The sequence below is a fragment of the Haematobia irritans genome, chromosome 1, assembly GCF_050003625.1.
Source record: "Haematobia irritans isolate KBUSLIRL chromosome 1, ASM5000362v1, whole genome shotgun sequence".
In the NCBI taxonomy this organism is placed as follows: Eukaryota; Metazoa; Arthropoda; class Insecta; order Diptera; family Muscidae; genus Haematobia; species Haematobia irritans.
The window spans coordinates 193,306,264-193,326,944 of NC_134397.1; the positions used below are offsets into that span (position 1 = coordinate 193,306,264).

Sequence of the window (20,681 nt, forward strand, 5' to 3'; positions counted from 1 at the left end):
TGCTGGAGTCGGAGTCGAGCAAAATTAAATCGTCTCCACAGCCCTGGTTAAGTTTATTGAAATCGGTTCAGATTTAGATATAGCTCCGATATATATCTGTTTATGCCAAATAAACTCCAATCTTTTCCCCATTTTTCCTTAACACCCTAACATTGAAATCCCTATTGGGATTTCTAAAATCCCTATTTACTTAAAAGATACAGCTAAAAATAAAACGATAACAATACAAAATGACAACCAAACTTAACGATACTGTCAAGCAATGTCGAAGAACAACTTCCGTAAAAAATCATAAAATCATCCTCTCTGTTTGAAATCAACATCCATACTGGTAAGAAGTCCAATGAAAAGAAATAAATCCAATTTTGTACAACCCATCTAAAATCAAACCTTTTGTGTTTTCTTTCGTTCCACTGTACTAATATTGGATCGTTTCCTACCATCTGGAGTACAAAGTCAACTATTACTCCAAATAGATTTGACTTTATTTCGGCTCACGAGATTCCACTTCTAACAGGTTGATCTTACTCCCGCACACATACAATATCTTTCGCCCGATATGGAGTAATATGGTCCCAGAAGCCAGAGTTTTAACCCAATTTGGTTGAAATTTTGCACTAGTAGTACAATTAGTAGTGTAGTCAAGTGTGCCAAATTTTATTGAAATCGATTCTGATTTAGATATAGTTCCCATATATAGCTTTCGACCGATTTACAGTCATATGACCACAGTGGCCAATCTTTTACTCCAATTTACTTGAAATTTTGCACAGGAAGCAGAATTAACATTCCAACAGTCTGTACCAAATTTGGTTGAAATCGGTTCAGATTTAGCTATAGCTCCCATATATAGCTTTCGACCGATTTACAGTCATATGACCACAGATGTCAATTTTTTACTCCGATTTAGTTGAAATTTTGCACAGGGAGTAGAATTACCATTGTAGCTATGCGTGCCAAATTTGGTTGAAATCGGTTCAGATTTAGATATAGCTCCCATATATATGTTTTTCTGATTTCGACAAAAATGGTCAAAATACCAACATTTTCCTTGTAAAATCGCCACTGCTTAGTCGAAAAGTTGTAAAAATGACTCTAATTTTCCTAAACTTCTAATACATATATATCGAGCGATAAATCATAAATAAACTTTTGCGAAGTTTCCTTAAAATTGCTTCAGATTTAATGTTTCCGATATTTGTTTACTAACATTGTGTTCCACCCTAGTGCATTAGCCGACTTAAATTTTGAGTCTATACATTTTGTAGATGTCTATCAAATTATGTCCAGATCGAGTGATATTTAAATGGATGTAGTTGGGGCAAACCATTATATATGTATGGCAGCCAACACATTTGACGGATGTGATATGGTATCGAAAATTTAGATCTACAAAGTGGTGCAGCGTATAATATAGTCGGTCTCGCCCGCTTTTAGGCTTTCCTTACTTGTTTTATTAATAAATTGGTGTCTTCATTCAGTATAAACGACCCTTAGACCAGTGTCGACTGCGACGATTTATATAAACTGATCCCGAATGACAGCTTCAGTTTAAATGCATGCAAATGTGTATAAATATATTTCGAAAAACAATAAAACGATTTTCGATTATTAATACTGGCTTTGATTCTCTAATCCTGAAATATAAAAGGCAACTTTCGTATACTTGGTTTACCTAATATGGAAGCTGTCTTTGTTGTCTTTGGCTCCGAATCAGTACCAATATCCTTAAGAGAAGGGCCATGATATCGACGATTTATTTGATTATATGCTCATTAATGAAGAAACCCATAGAATATATATATTTTTTTTAATTTTATTAAATTTAAAAGTAGTCGACTTACACAGTAAGACATACTGACTAATGTTTATTATTGTACATATTTGTTTTTGCAAGAATGCAGACACAATAAATCGTTACTAACTTTTGGTGTTAGTCCATTTTGTTTGCTTGCAATAAGATTGATCGCCAATATCGAAGCTTCCTCAGATGTTATACAGCTAGCTGGAATCGAAAGTATTTGAATTGCCAATTTCGATAAATTTGGATAGTTGATGGCATTATGAGACCACCATTGTATCACATCGAATTTATTTGCAAACGAAACAATTGTTGTCATATATGTATTAATTTCTTGATTTAAATAATGCGAATCTTCATTCTCATTGCAAGCGGGTAATATATCGGAGAAGAAAAATTCCATGACATGTTTTTCGGAAAATTGTATATCTTGTGATTTTGAAGTATTTGGACTGGCAGCATCTTCATGTGGCAGGGAAGTTTTAGAAATTTGTTCATACTGTTTCATAGATGAAATGCAAAATTTTTTAATTTCCTCGAAATCATCTCGATTTTGCATGGAAATTGTAAGGGGGTGTAAGAAAAAAGCAACTTTATGCCATATATTCAATTTGGGAGACCATATTTCATTGGTTTCTTTCAAAATTATTTGCTTTAGGGCAGACATTATTGGAAGATCAGTATTTGTAGATTCACAAAGAATTTGTATTTTTCTTACTGAAGGTATGACAAAACATAAAGAGGGAGAAGAAGTTTCTTGTAATCTCTTAAGAATTATTTCAAAATTATCACAGAATTGTGTTAGAACTCTAACGAGATCTATATCGAGATTTAAGCAAGCCATATATTCAGTATGCTCCATTAATGTTTGTTTTATTTTGGTCCAATTACTCGTTAAGGTTTTCAAAATTTGAAGAGATCTAAGCCATGATGGCGTGATGATGGTATCTGGAATCTCCTTGGTTGCTACATCAAAAGTTTTTGAGAATTTTCGGAAATTTTTCATAAGATCTCTGCAAGATTTTAATAATTCCTCTAACTCAGGTATTTGTTGAAATGCTTTATCCAATATTTCCGAAAGTAAATGGCTATTACTGTAGAGATGAGTATAAGAATCTAATGATTTGATAATCAGCTCTTCACCTGAAGATATGAATTTTATATTGGTAATATCCTTTATACCAAATTCTTCAAATAAGCTCTTGAGTTTTCTTAATAACTCTTCTGGTGTAGATTTATGAAACCGCAATGATTTAATACCCATTACTGTATTATAGAACTTTTCCTCGTTGTGATAGTGTAAAGTAACACTTAGGAAATTCCGTTTCTCTTTGGGGTCAGCCCACATTGTTAGAGAAGCTGATAGTGAACCATTCAAGGCCAAATTGTTTAGGTCATACTGCAAATGCTCCAATGATCTTTGTTTCATTTTCATTTTCAATATTTTTATAATTTTTGTAGTTTGTGGTAATCTAAGCTGAGTGAAATCTCTATCTGTTGCATTGATTGAACCCAATTTGCTTATGAAATCCATGAGATGGAATAATGGGGAATCCTTGGGTGCCCAAAAAGGCATACAGTTATCAATTGACCATTCCATACATGCTTCTATGGCATCATTTTTATTACTCAGCAATTTCATAGTGGCTTCTTTTTCCATTTCTTTCTTAAGTTCTACGCTACACTTATGAAAGTATAGATTTCCATCGTCAGTACCAGTTCTTAGTACTTTATGACATTTAAGGCAATACACACGATTCTTAAAATATATACCATTTTCATTTTGAATATCATTAAATATGGACCATATGTAGTCTCGACCATTGTTACGTTTAGATAGGCGATAGATGCCTTTCTCTATTTTTCCGAGAATTTCAAAAGGTTCTTCAGTATTCAAATTTTTTAAAGCTGCGTCGCTAAATGATTTCTTCTTTAAATCTTTATGGTGAGATATAGAGGATTTTTGTGTTTTATTCAAAGGAAGTCGATTGATTTTAATGACATTGGAATGCTTATTTAAGATGCATGAAGATCCTTTTCTATCTTCTTTCAATATTAACGATTTTGAGGTTTCAGATTGAGAATCTCTTATAATATCGGAAGGTTCCCATGTCAAAAAATCTTCATCAGTGATATGCGATGTCTTATGCTCGTCAGTTTTATTAGAACCATTACTAAAGATTCGTGAAGTCCTTTGCCTCTTGTTTATGGCACTAACTTTCTTCAATTTTGATGACTTATACTGCGATTCTGTTGAAATAGCAGAAGGTTCACATGCCATAGACTCTTCATCAGTGATAAGTGATGTATTGTTTTCTTCATGATTACTTAAGATTCGTGAAGTTCTCCTGCTGGTAATAGATTCTTCCAAAGGATCATTAAAGATTCGTGAAGTGTCTTTCCTCGGACGTGGTTTGGTGTTTTCATCACAATCTTCCTTCAATGTTGACGAGTTTGATAACTTGGATTGAGATTCTGTTGAAATAGAGGGAAGTTCACATGCCATAGACTCTTCATCAGTAACCAGTGATGTATTATTCTCTCCAATTTTATTGGAATGATGACTTAAGGTAAAAGAAGGTCTCTTCCCCTTGATGTTTCCACTGCTGACGTCTTTCAACGTTGACGATTTGGACTTCGTAAATTGATAATCTGTTAAAAATGCGGAAGGTTCACATGTCATAGACTCTTCATCAGTAATAATCGATGTATTATACTCCTCAGCTCTATTGGAATGATCACTTAAGGTTCGTGAATTTCTCTTTCTCTTGAGTGCTTTGATGTTTCCACTGCTAACTTCCTTCAATGTTGAGGATTTTGACGATTTAAATTGAGAATCTGTTGATATAGAGGAAGGTTCACATGGCATAGACTGATCATTTGTGATATGTGATGTATTCACTTCCCCAGTTTTGGGGGAATGATCACTTAAAATTCGTGAAGTTATTCCTCTCCTGGTAACTTGTATAGATTTTTCCAAATGTGGAATTTTTGATGTTAAAGACATAGAATGAGAACCTATTGAAATAGAAGTTCCTGCTGTAATAAACTCTCCAACAACGGGTTGTGATGTATTCCTCCTCTTACGAGAAGTAGCGGTGATATTTTGCATAGCTTCCATCACAGATAGAGTCTTTGAAGTTGAAGATTTAGATGGAGCACATGGTTCACATTCTATAAACTCTTCTTGATTGTGAAGAGATATATCAACTTCTTGTGATTTATGGGAATCATCACTGGAGATACGAGAAGTATTATATCTTGTCATTGAAGTTCCTATTCGATCGCTTGACAGATTCTGTGAATCCAGTTTTATAGATTTTCTAGTAATTTCCTCATCTTCTTTCTCACCCATCGCTCTCTTTGAAGTGCTTGCCACTTGACTAGATTCTGGTATACTAATATATGATTGAAGTTCCTTAGTTGAAATGCTTATTGGTTCATTTGCAGATTTTAAAACCTTCGCAATACACTTATGTTGATATAGACTTCCATCCATAGAGATTTTCAATACACTACGACAATTTAGACAACCAATATAGTTTTTGACAACTGATCCATCTTTTCTCTGGATTTTAGCCAATATTTCCCATAGGCAACTTTTACCTTCTTCTAATTCAACCAATTTAAGAGTTCCAGCATCTATTTGTTTGGCAATTAAACCACTGTTTAATACTGGTGTAGAATCATTCCTTTCCAATGGTTTAGAGGTGGTGGAAGTTATCGTCATGTCATCTAATGTTTTACAAGTCAGATTTTCGGCTGCTGTATCATTTGAAGTATCTTCAACTGTATTGCAATCAAGATTTGTATCCTTGTAAGTAGAAGTTATCGTCTCATCATCTATCGTTTTTGCAATATCATTAACTCTTGCAGCATTGAGATCATTATTAAGATTTGTATCTTCGTAGGGTGTGGTTGTATCTGATATTTCTACTACATCGCCCTCCTGTTTTTCTTCATCATCGTCCACTGAAGAAACTTTTCCTTGTATTTCACTCGTTTTCGTTTTATCCCTAAGGCACTGAGATGATGATGATGACTCTATATCAAATATAATTTCATGATTTTCTCTCTCTTCAGATGCATCACTTTCCTTTGGAGAAATGCATTGATCTGCCTCCCATGGTTGAGAGATGGATTTACTTTCATCATAAATATCTGGCGAATAGGTTTCATTAAACTCGGGATTATTACAATAATCTATAGACGTTATTCTGAAGATTGAGTCATTAGATTGTACTGTTTGTTCAAAATTTCCTGAAATAATCGAGTAAAATATTATTTCATGAAGAGTTTTCAATACTAGATAAAATTTCTAATTGAATGGTAACTGACTGATTATCCCTTAGACTAAATCTCTGAAACCAGAATCGTAAAATTTGGCAAAAAGGCGATCCTTTGGGTATTAAAACAAGATAGCATTATTTACTAACTCACTTATTTACTAAGTGGTACACTTATTTATTAAGTGTACCCAGCAAAACCTCTCACTATCATACAATTTTGGAAATAACTTAGTTCAAAATTCGCCGTTCGGACTCGGAGGTCCCTTATCAATTAGCTTAACATAGAATCTGGCAGCAGTCAGGGGGAGAAGAGAAGGTCAATGGACCTAATAGTCTAAGTGAGCCTGAAATATCGGGCTGCCTCTATACCTAACCTAGTTCAAAATTGGTAGTATGCCTTATAAGCAAAGTGCTTCTCTGTGGCACTTTCCGATGGCTCCAAATTGAATGGACAAGTAGGTTTTTGAGTATTTTTTAGGCTGAAATATTTGCTGTGAATGAGGTGGCAAATTGGCTGGGAAGGAATATTCCAACAAATGTTGGCATATATATGTACTCCGATGCCGCAAGTCTCTCAACGAGGTGGGTCTAATATGGTACATACTAGGGGACTACGAAGCGGATGTGTTAGCAAGGCTAGGAACTAACGTACATATTCCAGGTGAACTATAATCTATTGGGATGTCTCCAGCTACCTGCAAGCTCATATTGCGCACACTGGATATGCTAGTGTTTTCAAGACCTCAGATATCATTCCTGGTATCTGCCATAACGGTTCGCTGCTGGATAGGCGAATTTGCAAAATCTATTGGCGTCAAATATAAAGACTAGTGCATGAGCTGTCATGATGCGGAGGAAAAGTAATTAATTGAACACCTCTTGCGTGACTGTGCGGGGTATTTTGTGCGAGTTGTAAGCGAATCTTGGGGGCACGTTACAGTACGGGAAATTGGTGCAAATTGCCACTGACGGATTTAACACAGAACTGGTACCGGGGCGCTAGTTAGTTAGTTTCGGGTGCGATTCGGATGCCCAAAATGAAAAAGATCTAAGAGTTTGTCCGACTGATTCCTGAGGACCTGTCTGTGGCTTGCTCCTGCTAAATTGTCCCAGCGCGTGTCCTCTGGAATGAGTCCAAGACGTGTCCTAAAGTGTAAATTTACCCCGTCAATGATAAACTCATGTCGTAAGCGAATCTTGGGGGCACATACATTGTTACTGACGGACCTATCGCAGAACTGGTACCGGTGCTCCAGTTAGTTAGTTTCGGGTGAAACATAAACAGATTTCTAAAAGTTTGTCCGACTGGTTCCTGAGGACTTGTCTGTGGCGTGCTCCTGCTAAATTGTCCCAGAGCGTGTCCTTTGGAATGAGCCCAGACGTGTCCAAAAATTTACCTCGTCAATGATTAACCCATGTTAAAGTGACAGGACAAGTTCTGTACCGGACCTGTGGTTGATCCATAGGGTAGCTTTAGATTACTGGCAGACATGGAACATTTTAACTTAGGCAAATAATCGAGTGGCATCAACGGTAAAAACTAGAAGTGTCTATATGTAATAGGTTAGGTTAGGCATAGTAGCAGCCCGTTATTTTAGGCTCACTTAGACTATTCAATCCGTTGTGAACTTCTCTGGTATCACTGAGTTTCTGGCCGAATTCACCACATGATTTAAAGAACTTTTAATACACTCAGAAATGTCACCAACATTACTGAGAGGGTGGAAACTGAAATTGAACCCAAGACCCTTGCTGTGCACGACGGGAAACTATTGGAACACGGTGGCGCTCAACAGTACTATGTTAGTAAAGGGTGATACGGTCAAAATTTGGTCAAGGGAAAACGCGTGTAAATCGGTGAAATCGTTTATTTAAAAAATCAAATTAAATTTATTTTTCAAGTTCAATTAGTATACAATTCAGGAAAAATATTCAGTTAGGCTTTCGCTTTTCCAAATCCGAATTGCCGGGCCTAACGCTTGACACCTGCCATCAGATTTTGTACAGCTACCTTGTCCACCTTCTTCGCCGCAGAAAGCCAGTTTGCCTTGAACTGCTACTCGTCCTTAGCAGTTTTTTTTTTTTTGGTCTTCTTTAGGTTCCGCTTGACAATAGCCCAGTATTTCTCAATTGGGCGGAGCTCTGGCGTGCTGGGAGGGTTCTTGTCCTTGGGAACCACCTGCACGTTGTTGGCAGCGTACCACTCCATGGCCTTTTTACCGTAATGGCTAGATGCCAAATCCGGCCAAAACAGTACGGAACAACCGTGTTTCTTCAGGAAAGGCAGCAGACGTTTATTCAAACACTCTTTCATGTAAATTTCTTGGTTGACAGTCCCGGAAGCTATGAAAATGCTGCTTTTCAAGCCCCAGGTACAGATGGCTTGCCAAACCAGATATTTCTTTGCGAACTTTGACAGTTTTATGTGCTTGAAAATATCTGCTACCTTTCCCCTACCTTTTGCCGTATAAAACTCCTGTCCCGGAAGCTGCGGGATCGCGCTTTGGCCGTCGTATTTTGTTTATCATCGCGATTTGGAGTCACTACCTTCTTGTAAGTCGATAGTCCGGCTCGTTTTTGGCTCGATACACGGTTGTAGACGATACACCCAGCTTATTTGCGGCATCTCGGAGAGAGAGGTTAGGGTTTCGCTTGAAACTACCGGCAACTCTCTTTGTCGTCTCAGCGGCTTCCGGTTTTCTATTTCCCCCCGATCCAGACTTCCTGGCTGTCGACAAACGTTCCCCAAACACTTTAATTACATTTGTAATGGTTGATTTGGCAACTTTTACCGATTTTGCCAGCTTTGCGTGCGAGTAGCTCGGATTTTCGCGATGCGCGAGCAAAATATGATACGCTGCTCTCCTTGCTTGGACGGCATTTTGACAACTGAAGAGTGAATTCCAAAATCAAAATAGGAGCAACATTCTACACACACACCTTCAATATGAGGTGTGTTCAGGTTTTTTAAATGCAAAATTGAAAGAAATACGTCAAGTTTATATTGACCAAATTTTGACCGCATCACCCTTTATGCCATTATTCTCAAAATTAAGGCTATGGCACAAATGCTCTTGGTAAGCATTCCTATTCGATCACCGTCCAAAGATGGTTCGTCATTATTCTCAAGCATATGGTATTTTTTGTGTATCGAAATGAAAAATATACAAATGTCTGCCAGATCGGTTAGAAGTTTTCGCGAATTCTTAATGGCGGATTCTAAATGCTTAGACAATTACCGATACATTAGATGCCAAGTTTTTTTTTACTCCAGACAACACGCGCAATTGCGAGATCATTTCAAGAGTTTTTGCGCCGTTTCGTGAAGTTGCAAAAACATGCATCCAATGAGGTGGAGGTGGTTTTGCAATTTTGCATGACCGTCAAAAAATTTGTCAATCGCTTAAAAAAAGTCTCGTATCGATTAGTCGAAAGAAATACCTCAAAAATATGATCGCGGTGCTTCGAAGCAGGTCTATGGTATCGTGACGTATTAGCGCGAAAGTAAACAGCAGTTGAAACTTTATGGGTGTTTCAAGATGAGCAAAATCCAACAAAAGTTTCTCGCATACAAACCACTTCCAAGAAACTGATCGCCAGTTTTTTTTTCGCAATCGTACCACTAGAAAAAGGCAGAACAATCAATTCTGAGTGGTACAACACGATTTGTTTAAAAGTTTTCTTCCAAGAAAACCAATCACCGAAAATAGATCACTCTTCCCCATGGCAATGCGAACTCTCACATATCGGCTGAAGCAAATGGATCAATTTGATGAGGCATCCGCTGCATACTACTGACTTTTCCTTCCTGTAGTTAAAAAGTAAAATAATAGGTCAACATTTTGCGACACCTGAAGAAGCTTTTGATGTGTTCCAGAATGCATGTTTTGGCGATACCTCAATCAAAGTGGCAAGAGTGCTTCCACAATTGCTTCAAGCGCATGGGGGAACATTTAGAAAAGCAATAAACCTATGAGTAATATTTATATGTGATCTCTAATCCCGAAAAATAAAAGGTACTTCGGTTGATCAGTCACACCCTCAAAAAAAATCGCTTCTTTAACATATGTTCCAAACATATTTTGCAGGAAGCACATATATTATTGGATACTGCCGAAACATTAATATGTTTGTTTTATGTGAACATATCATATGTTTGGAAGCATTTTGAGCCCAAAAATATTATATGCTTGGAAGAATTTTTCCCAAAGACGATTGTGCTCATTGCCTAACATACTCGTAATTTTCACTTCCTCGAAATATTTTAGTTCTTGGCACCTTTTTCTGTAATACAAATAATGTTGAAGAAATTATTCACTTTTATAAATTTTTTAAATTTTACCTTTCGCCTGCACGGAGAATCGAACCGAGGACTATACAGTTTGTAAGCCAACAAACTACCCACTGGACTACGTAGCTGTTATAGTCACCAGTAGATAATTATCGTTATAAGTTACACTTATATAGCATAGTTTGCAGCGCCCACGAGCCCATGCAAACATAACATTATTTAGCAGAAACATACATTTGTTTGCCACGTGGACTCTCCCGTCAACTCTCCCGGTTTCCATCTCTATTTCTTTCTCTATACTCTCTCTGTCGCTTTGAATAAAATATCACAACATATGTATGTTTTGTCGAAATTTGTAAATTTATATATGTTTGCATTCACACATATGATTTTTATGAAACATTCATGCCCCAAACATAATATATTCTAACATATTAACATAGATGTCCCAAACATTTAGTGTTAGTTTAGGAACATACCTTGTTTGCACTTAAATATATTGTGTTTTAAAATTGTGCCCGAAACACATTTTGTTTATATCGGAACATATGAAAAACATATTCTTCTAAGAGTGCAGTTACAATTTTCTTCGCAATAAATTCTCAAACATTTGAAAATTTTTAATTTGAACTACCAAAAATTGTTTGTTTAATTTCAAAAATCAATCAATAAATATTTTCAAACTTACCATAATCTTCCACTTTAATGGTGTCATCGGCTTTTAAAATGGGTGCTTCAAGAAATGAAGAATTTTCTTGCAAAGAGCAAGGTTCAATTTTGATCAAATCCACATCAATTTGGTCATCATCACATAGAGAATCTTCTTCTTCGTTTTCGATCTGTCGCTGGGAAGTATCCTGTGTATTATCCTCCTCGTCCTCTGGTAAATCCGCTATAGTCATATCAAATGTTTTATCTGCTAGCTTCATTGATCTCTTAAAGGCTACTACACATTTATGTCGATATAAACTCGATGTATGTCTCGTTGAATATCGTATCACATGTTTACATTTGCGACAACAAACAAAACCCTTGACTAATTGGCCATTCTCCTCTAAGATTTCTCCAGCAATTTTCCAAACATAACTACTAGTTGGCATTTTTGGTGATAGTCTATATTTACCAAAAGCTAGTTGATCAGCGACTTCTTTAGTGTCCTTTAAATAGCGGCCAGCTAGGTTATGGAGACGTCTGATAGGCATTGTTTTTAAAGTGCCAGCCACATTCAGATGGGATATTTTATTGGCAAAACATTTGTGTTTAGCATGTTTTTGCAAAGTTTCATTACCAAAGTATTGCAATACTTTATGACATATGGAGCAGCACACGTAGTCTTCGATATAGGTTTCATCATCTTTCTGGATTTCAGAGAAAAGTTTCCACATTCCACTATCATCATCAGTATTTTGCTTACGATTGGATAATGTATAGAGACCCGAAGTGATATGATTTGTTATGGAGGAAATTTTGGTAGAAATTTCTTGATCCAGATTTGAATCTTCATCGTTGTCATCGTCGGCTTCAAGAGAATAATTTAATCTTCTACTACATTTGTGTGAATTTAAATTGCATCTGTAATAGGATGAGTAAACTTTATGACATTGGCTGCAATAAACATAACCCTCCAGTATGGTATGATCTTGCTTTACTATATCTTTGAATACTTTCCAGACATAACTTCGACCATAATGAGGGGCCAATGTGTATATACCCTGTCTAATGTTTTCTAATATATCTGCTTGGCATTCTTGCGGCTGAGAGGTATTTTCTAGACTTCCAGAATCTTTGATCCTCTTAACCATGGTCTCTTGCAATTCTTTACAACATTTGTGATTATAAAGCATGGCCAGGGGATGAGAGGATTGGAATTTTTGGCATTGCAAACAATATACATAATTTTCGAATAGTGTTTTATCTTCTTTAACTATAGATCTGAAGATTTTACCCAGGAATCCAGGAGCCTTACTATATTCGGCCAGACTATATATCCCCTTAGAGATGGCTTCAGCTATAGTACGATGGTCATGCTCATGGTTTTCTTCTTCATCTGGTTGAGCTTCATCCGATAGAATGTCATCACCTTGTATTATTTGTTTCCATATTGCCTCTCTATAATTCATACAACACTTATGATTATGAAGATTGGCATGGTTAGCATCCGGATAGATTTTACGACATTTCATACAACAAACATAGCCCTCGACAAGAGTTTGATCTTCTCTGAGGATATTTTTCATAATTTTCCATAGATAACTTCTACCAAAACGTTGGGTCAATGTATAGATGCCATTTTCAATTTTATAGACTATGTCATATTGGTTGCTACCATCGACTTTTTTCTCCACATCTTTTGAGGATCCACATTCTTTTGTTTCGACCAATTCTTTTCTCTCGCTTTGCCTCAACGAATATTTGTATTCTTTGCAACATTTGTGTTTATGAAGACTGGTTCGATTATTAGCATTGACAATATTTTCACATTTAATGCAATACATATAATCTTGACAAAGGCTTTTATCCTTTTTCACAATATATCTTAGCATGTGCCAGATGTATGATTTACGATCATCCTTTAGCAGGGTGTACGATCCATTTTTTATCTCTCTCAGTAAATCGCCATCAGTAGCATCTACATCATTGCGGCACAATCTTCTTAGCCTACGATCGGGTTCATATGTATTTCTGTGGATATTCTTTATTATGGATTTTTTTAAATTCTCCACACATTGGTGATGATAAATATCTCGTCTATAAGATATAGCATAGACTTTATGACATTCAATACAAAAGACAAAGTTGCTGAACCAAGTATTATCCTCTTTTACAATACGTTGGGTAATTTGCCAAATGTAACTTTTCCGAGGATCTTTAGTTAAGTGGTAAATTTTTTGTTCGATTTTAGTTTGTATATCTTTTAAAAGATCATTTCCAGAATCCACTAAGCTTTGGAGTTCCTCCCCATGCGCTTCATTATCATTATCATCTTCTTCCTTCCATTCTTCCAAAACTATTTCCTTTAATAATCGACAGCATTTGTGTTGTGTAAAATTCGATTGATATGTATAAGGATATACTCTATGGCATTGCATACAGCAGACAAAACCCTTTAGCAGTGATTTATCTTCCTTTATAATATTTCTTATAATGGTCCATATATAACTTGAACCCTGATGTTTAACCAATGTATACAGGCCAATTTCAATTTTTTCTGCTATTTCATAAATTATATCCGGCACTAAAGGTTCTACGGTAAATGTTTCTTCAGAATCTATATCATTTTGTGCTACCTGCATTCCAAACTCTTTTAGCTCTTTGCAACATTTATGTTTGGCCAAATTTGCCGAGGAAAATGTATATATATTATGACATTTTATACAATAAACATAATCCCTTACAATTGTATTATCTTGGCGAACAATATCTTTAATGATTTTCCAAATTATACTTTTACCCTGATTTTGAGTTAAAGTGTAAAAACCTTTACGGATTTTTTCACGAATTTCTTCAGATTCTCGTCTTTTATCGGGCTCTTCTTCATCAGCAAAGGAAATAGCTTGAATATCTTTGATTATAAGGGGAGATTTTTGTAAGGAATTTTCCATTGAGCTAAAATTGGGCAGCTCCTCGTCCTCGTCTTCATCCTCCTCCGGAATTTCGACATTTGGCTCTTGCTTTACATATTCTTCTTTCACAATATCCAAACAAAAATCCTGTGATTCCGATATATTATCCTTCTGTTGATCCTTCACCAACTCTTCATTTTGTTCTTCTTCCTCATCGTCCTCCCTCAATGTTTCTTCGATAGGTTCCGATGTAACAACCACGGATTCCTGCTCACTTTCACTCATATAATTCCTAACACATTCATGATATTCATATATAGCCAATGATTGATATCCTCGGAATTTTAATACTTTATGACATTTATAACATGATATATAGTTGGTCACAAAGCTACCATCTTCCCTCTGGATTTCGCACATAATATCCCATATATTATTTAAACCTTTTCTTCGTAGACTTATGGTATATACACCCGTTTGTATTTTCTGGGCCATAGAAAGTGCTTCACTATCGTCATCTTGGTCTTTAGGAAATTCCTCAGATTCAGTAGGTGCAGTGGAAGGCTTTAATTCAGCACAACATTTGTGTAGATCGCTATTTGATTTACTAATATCCGAGTAAACTTTATGACATTGTAGACAATAGACGTAACCTTGTAGGATTGTTTTATCTTCTTTCAATATAAGATTCATTTTGTAGCTCAGGGAACCCTTTCTGCAGTCTGTAGTTAATGTGTAAATACCTTTTGTGATGTTTTCCAGTATTTTATGATATATATCAATCCATTTATAAGAAGATGGATTATAGGGTCTCTTCTCCGCATGTAGTGGTCTCTCCGATTGCAAAGTTCCTATCGATTGTAACAATCTCTTCGATTGCAAAGTACTCTCCGAATGTAGTTTTCTTTCTAGATGTAATGTACTCTCTGATTGTAGATTTCTCTCCGATTGCAAAGTTCCCTGCGATTGTAACAATCTCTCCGATTGTAGATTTCTCTCCGATTGCAAAGATCCTTCCGTTTGCAATTGTATCTCTGATTCTAATGTTCTCTCTGACTTTAATCTTCTCTCTGATTGTAGTAGTTTCTCCGATTGCAATGTTCTGTCTGATTGCAAAGCCCTCTCCGATTGTAATTTTCTCTCCGTTTCATTCGTTGATGTAATTTTCAATGTTTCAGTTATGCTATCGTTGATCATTTCGCTTCCAGATTTTATTCCCTTTACATTTTCCAATGTTCTGTGCGTTTCTAGTTTTCCCTCAGATTGTAATGTTCTCTCTGACTGCAAAGTTCTCTCTGTTTCTAATTTTCTGTCCGAGTGTAATGTTCTCTCCGATTGTAGTACTTTTTCCGATGGCAAAGTTATCTCTGATTCATTGATTTCTGCCATTTCCAATGTTTTGGTTATGCCATCGTTGATCATTTCACTTCCGGTATTTATTCTCTTTACATTGTCCAATGTTCTGTCCGTTTTTAGTTTTCCCTCAGATTGTAAAATTCTCTCTGATTGTAGTATTTTTTCTGATTGTAAAATTCTCCCCGTATGTAATGTTTTCTCTGAATGTAGTATATTCTCCGATTGCAAATTTCTCTCCAATTGTAGAATTTCTTCTGCTTGCGAAGTACTCTCCGATTCAATGATTGGTGCAATTTTTAATGCTTCAGTTATTTTATCGTTGATCATCTCGCTTCCAGTATTTATTCCCTTGGCATCTTCCAATGTTGTGCCCTCTAATTTTAATGTTCTCTCTGATGATAATGTTCTTTGAGATTGGAATGTTTTCTCCAATTGTATATTTCTCTTTACTTCTAATGTTCTCTCTGACTGTAATTTTCTCTCTGATTCGTTCATAGTTGCATTTTCCAATATTTCAGTTATATTATCATTGCTCATTTCACTTTCCGAACTTATTTCCTTTACATCTCCCTCATCCCAAGTATCTTTAGAATCTAACGATGAGGATTTTGAATATATAAAAGATCTCCTTGAATTTTGATTTTCCTCAATATCAACTCTCTTTTTCAATTCAATTGTACATTTGTGTTTATAAAGATTCGATCGACAAAAATCGGCAAGAACCTTCCGGCATTGAAGACAATAAACATAACCTTTGAATATGGTTTTATTTTCTTTAAGTATAAGGCTCATTATTTGACTAAGATAACCTTTACGATAATCTTTGGTTAATGTGTAAATACCCTTGTTTATTTTATAAGTTATTTCCGTATTAAGATCTCTTGTATGAGATGACTCTAATTGGTTTGCAGTAACTTGTTTAGAGGATAACTTGGATAGGGCTTCTTCAATTAGACTCTCTTTGAGATCTTTGCAACATTTATGTTTACGAAGATTTCGTATGCAAGTATTTAATAAAACTTGATGGCATTTGCTACATAAAACATAGCCTTCCAGTAAGGATTTATCTTCTTTGCGAATTGATTTAAGGATTTGCCATACATAACTTTTCTCTTTATGTTCGGTGGTCACTAGTGAGTAAATGTTATATTCCAGTTTTTCAGTTATTTCTAAGAGGGTGGGATCCTCAGTAAGGGATTCTTTTTCTGGGGTGACATTGGTGCCGTTATTCCCAGTAGGGGATTCTTCTGCAGTGGCTTTGGTGGTGGATTCATCTTCAGTATCCCCATCACCCAAGATGGAATTCTTTATGTCTTTGAAACATTTATGTTTATGAAGATTTTTAGTATCTACCACAGTCTTATGACATTGTATACAATATACATATCCCTTCAGAAGGGTCTTATCTTCCCTTTTTTGTATTCTCTTAAAGAGTTTCCATATGACACTTCCACTTTCAGCATTCCAGTACTCCAACAAACTATATATACCTTTTCCAATACCCTGAGATATTAATTCAGTAATCGGGGAATCATTATCATTGTCGGAAGATATCTCTGGCAATTCTTTTACGTTAGGTGGTTCATATTTTAATGAGGCTTCATAAAAATCATTTGCATTAGTTTCCTTCATATATTCCAGAATTTGATTTTTCAAGTCCATACAACATTTATGTCTCTTCATATTCGTCATATATTTCGAAGCATAGGCCTTGTGACAAACCACACAATAAACATATCCTCTGAAGAGGGTTTTATCTTCCTTGCGTATATTTCTAAGGATTTTGAACATGTAATTAAGGCTTTTGCGTCTGATCAATGTATATAAACCTTGTTGAAGTTTCTCTTGTATATCCGAGCGTTCCATTATATATTTTTCTTTATCGAAATTTGTTGTTGTTGCTGTCTCTTTGGTGGATTCTTCATCATCATCACCTATTTCCTCTATATCTTGTTTTAATTGCATGCAACATTTATGTTTAGCATGATGTGCCCGATGATCAGAATATATTACCCGACAACCAATACAGAAGACATAGCCTTCGATTAGAGTATTATCATCTTTTCGTATGGATTTCATAATACGCCAGACATAACTTTTACCCACATGTTGGGTCAAAGAGTATATGCCTTTTTCGATTTTCTCTAATATCTCGGCCTTCTCAATCATTCTCTTGGCAGGAGTTAGTTCTATAAAGGAATCTGCATTGGAATCGTTGGAATCGCTATCGTCATCATCATCGCCACCGCTTTGTGTCTGATCATTGGCCATTGTGGGATTTCTGAACTCTTTTAAACATTTATGTCTACAAAGATTTGTACCACGAGATTTGGCAAAAACTTTGCAACATTTCATACAATAAACATAGTCCTCTAGCGTCGAATTATTCTTGTTAAGAATTGTTCTAAAGATTTTCCATACTGAACTTCGGCTTTTCGTTTGTTTTTGATTTATAGTGAAGATACCCTTTTCAATATTTCTTTGAACCAAGGAAGTGTATAGGCCAGATGACGATGTCCCCAATGCTCCTAGATTTTCATCAATTTCACATTCAATTTCTTGTGATGCCACAAATTCTTTATAACATTTATGTTTGAGTAGATTGGCTCTATGTTCTGATATTATTTTGCGGCATTTAATACAACAAACAAATCCTTCTACGATGCTCTTATCATCCTCTTTGCGTATACTTCTCATAATTTTCCATACATTGCTTCTTCCACTGTGATAGCTCAGCGTGTAAATGTTAGCTTCAAGTTTTTCGGATATTTGCGACATTTTAAGCCTTCTAGCTGCTGTATCGTTCATATTTAGAGACTTCAATTTTTTACAGCATTGGTGTTGTTTCAGAATTCCCAAACTATCCGATAAAACTTTTTCGCATTGTGTACAATAGACAAAGTCTTTCAGAAGTGCACTATCTTCTTGCACTATATTCTTGAGATTATCCCAATTTGGAAGACTATCAGGGCGTGGTGCTAAAGAATAAATTTCATTTTTGATTTTTTCCTCTATTTCATGGTACATGGCTTGCATCGTCTCTTCTCCATTACTCTCCAAATCTGAGTCACTGTGATTATCTGCAATATCTTCTCCTCGGGAATTTTTAAGATCTCTAAAACATTTGTGTTCTTGGAGTTTATCGATAATTTTATAAGCGCATATTTTTCGACATTTAATGCAACATACATAGCCCTCTACAAAAGTATCATCTTCTTTTAGGATTTTTCTCATAATTTGCCATATATTGCTTCTACCACTGTGATATGATAGAGTATAAATTCCTCTATTAAGTTTTTCAGATATTTCCAAGATTTGTGGATTTCCTTTACCCGAATTAATCTTCATCTGATCTTCATTGAGTTCCGCAGCATCTATGTTTAGGCAACATTGATGTTTCTTAAGAGTTTCCCCGTCATCTTCGAGGATTTTCTGACATTCTGTGCAATACACAAAACCCTCTATTAGTTTTTTATTTTTTCTAAAATATTTTTCATAATTTTCCATATACCAAATCTTCCGGTATTTTGGCTTAGAGTGTAGACACCCTTTTCGATTTGTTCCTCTATTTGCCCCATTGTTCTATTTTCTTTTTTAGGTGCTGGGGACGCCTTCAAAGATGCATAGTTAAATTCTTTGTAACATCTATGCTTTCGTAGATTCCCTAAATATTCCGAAGATAATACGCTATTGCATTTACTGCAACACGCTAAACCATCAACAATCGTATTATCACCTTGTAGTATATCTCTCATAATTTTCCACACGCTACTTCTGCCTTTGTGATAGGCCAAGGTGTAAATTCCTTTTTTGAGATTTTCTGTTACTTTAAAAAATTTGTGGGTTTTTAAAATCGCCTTTGAAGTATGTGCTTCATCTTCGTCATCCGAACTGCTGCTACTTGTGATAATTTCTTCCTTCATGTTTAGTTGGCGATTTATGTCATCTATATACACTCGACTCTCTAATATTTGTGTTGTCGTGTTTCCTTTTTGGTGTTTTTAGCTAAAATATTGGGAGATTTCTTATAATGAATAAAAGATATTTTCCCATAAGACTTGAAATTTTATAAACAATAAATATTGACAAAATTTTCACTTAAGTTCAATCTAACCATTTATGTTTATTTGAAATTTGTGGGGAATATTATGAATAGCAAGCAACTTCATGTTGCTATCGTTTGACAACTGACATATTTATTCTGGTGTCAGTTCATTTTATTGTTTGCAAGCTTACACAGAAAAAAAATTCTGCTTCAAACACGAAATTACTTGTTCCAATTCATTTTTTGATTGATATGTATTCAATGCACACCCTTGATTGGCCAACAGAACAAATGTTGCTAATATTTTTCTGGCTCTTGTCCCCAAATTATGAAGCTTTCGTCCCCAAAAATTCAATCCCAATTTAAATTAAAATTCCCCACAAAAAAATCCCCAACAAAGTTTTTTTATGAAAAAAAATAAAGAATATTATACTAATACCGCAGTAATCATTTAAAAATTTAAGACAAATATATAAAATTTATTGTCATACCAGCTTAAGCAAATTTTGCCAAAATTTTATTTCTATAGAAATTTTTTTCAAAATTTTATATTTATAGAAAATTTTTTCAAAATTTTATTTCTATAGAAAATGTTGTCAAAATTTTATTTCTATAGAAAATTTCGTAAAACTTTTATTTCTATAGAAAATTTTGTCAACATTTTATTTCTATAGAAAATTTTGTTAAATCTTTATTTCTATAGAAAACATTGTCAAAATGTTATTTCTATAGAAAATTTTGTCAAAATTTTATTTCTTTAGAAAATTTTGTCAAAATTTTATTTCTATAGAAAATTTCTTGAAATTTTTATTTGCATAGAAAATTTTGTCAAAATTTTATTTTTACATAAATTTGATTCCTAAGAAAAATTCGCCAATTTTATTTCTATAGAAGATTTCGTTAATTTTTTTCCTATAAAAATTTTTGTCAACATTTGATTTCCAAGAAAATTTTGTCAAATTTTTATTTCTATAGAACATTTTGTAAAAAGTTTATTCCTATGGAAAATTTTGTCAATTTTTTCCTATAGAAAATTTTGGAAAATTTTGTTTCAATAGAAAATTTTGTCAAAATTTTATTTCTATAGAAAATTTTGTCAAAATTTTATTTCTATAGAAAATTTGGCAAAATTTTATTTCTATAGAAAATTTTGTCAAAATTTTATTTCTATAGAAAATTTTGTCAAAATTTTATTTCTATAGAAAATTTTGTCAAAATTTTATTTCTATAGAAAATTTCGTTAAACTTTAATTTGTATATACAATTTTGTCAAAATTTTATTTTTATGTAAATTTTTGTCAAAATTTGAGTCCTAAGAAAATTTTGTCAAAATTTT

General features: G+C 34.7%; 2 protein-coding genes across 22 annotated transcripts in view; one reads left to right on the forward strand and one right to left on the reverse strand.

Annotated features, from left to right (window-relative positions):
- Syp (synaptotagmin binding cytoplasmic RNA interacting protein) overlaps positions 1–20,681 on the forward strand; it is a 529,002-nt gene that overhangs the window by 86,102 nt on the left and 422,219 nt on the right. The gene's annotated exons all lie outside the window — the stretch shown is intronic.
- Positions 1,797–18,903, reverse strand: LOC142222316 (uncharacterized). Its single transcript, XM_075292374.1, has 2 exons — positions 11,070–18,903; positions 1,797–6,061 (listed from the first exon to the last, which is right to left on the reverse strand). Exons 1-2 carry the CDS (start codon positions 18,805–18,807, stop codon positions 1,872–1,874), a joined length of 11,928 nt encoding a protein of 3,975 aa, XP_075148489.1. The 5' UTR covers positions 18,808–18,903; the 3' UTR covers positions 1,797–1,871.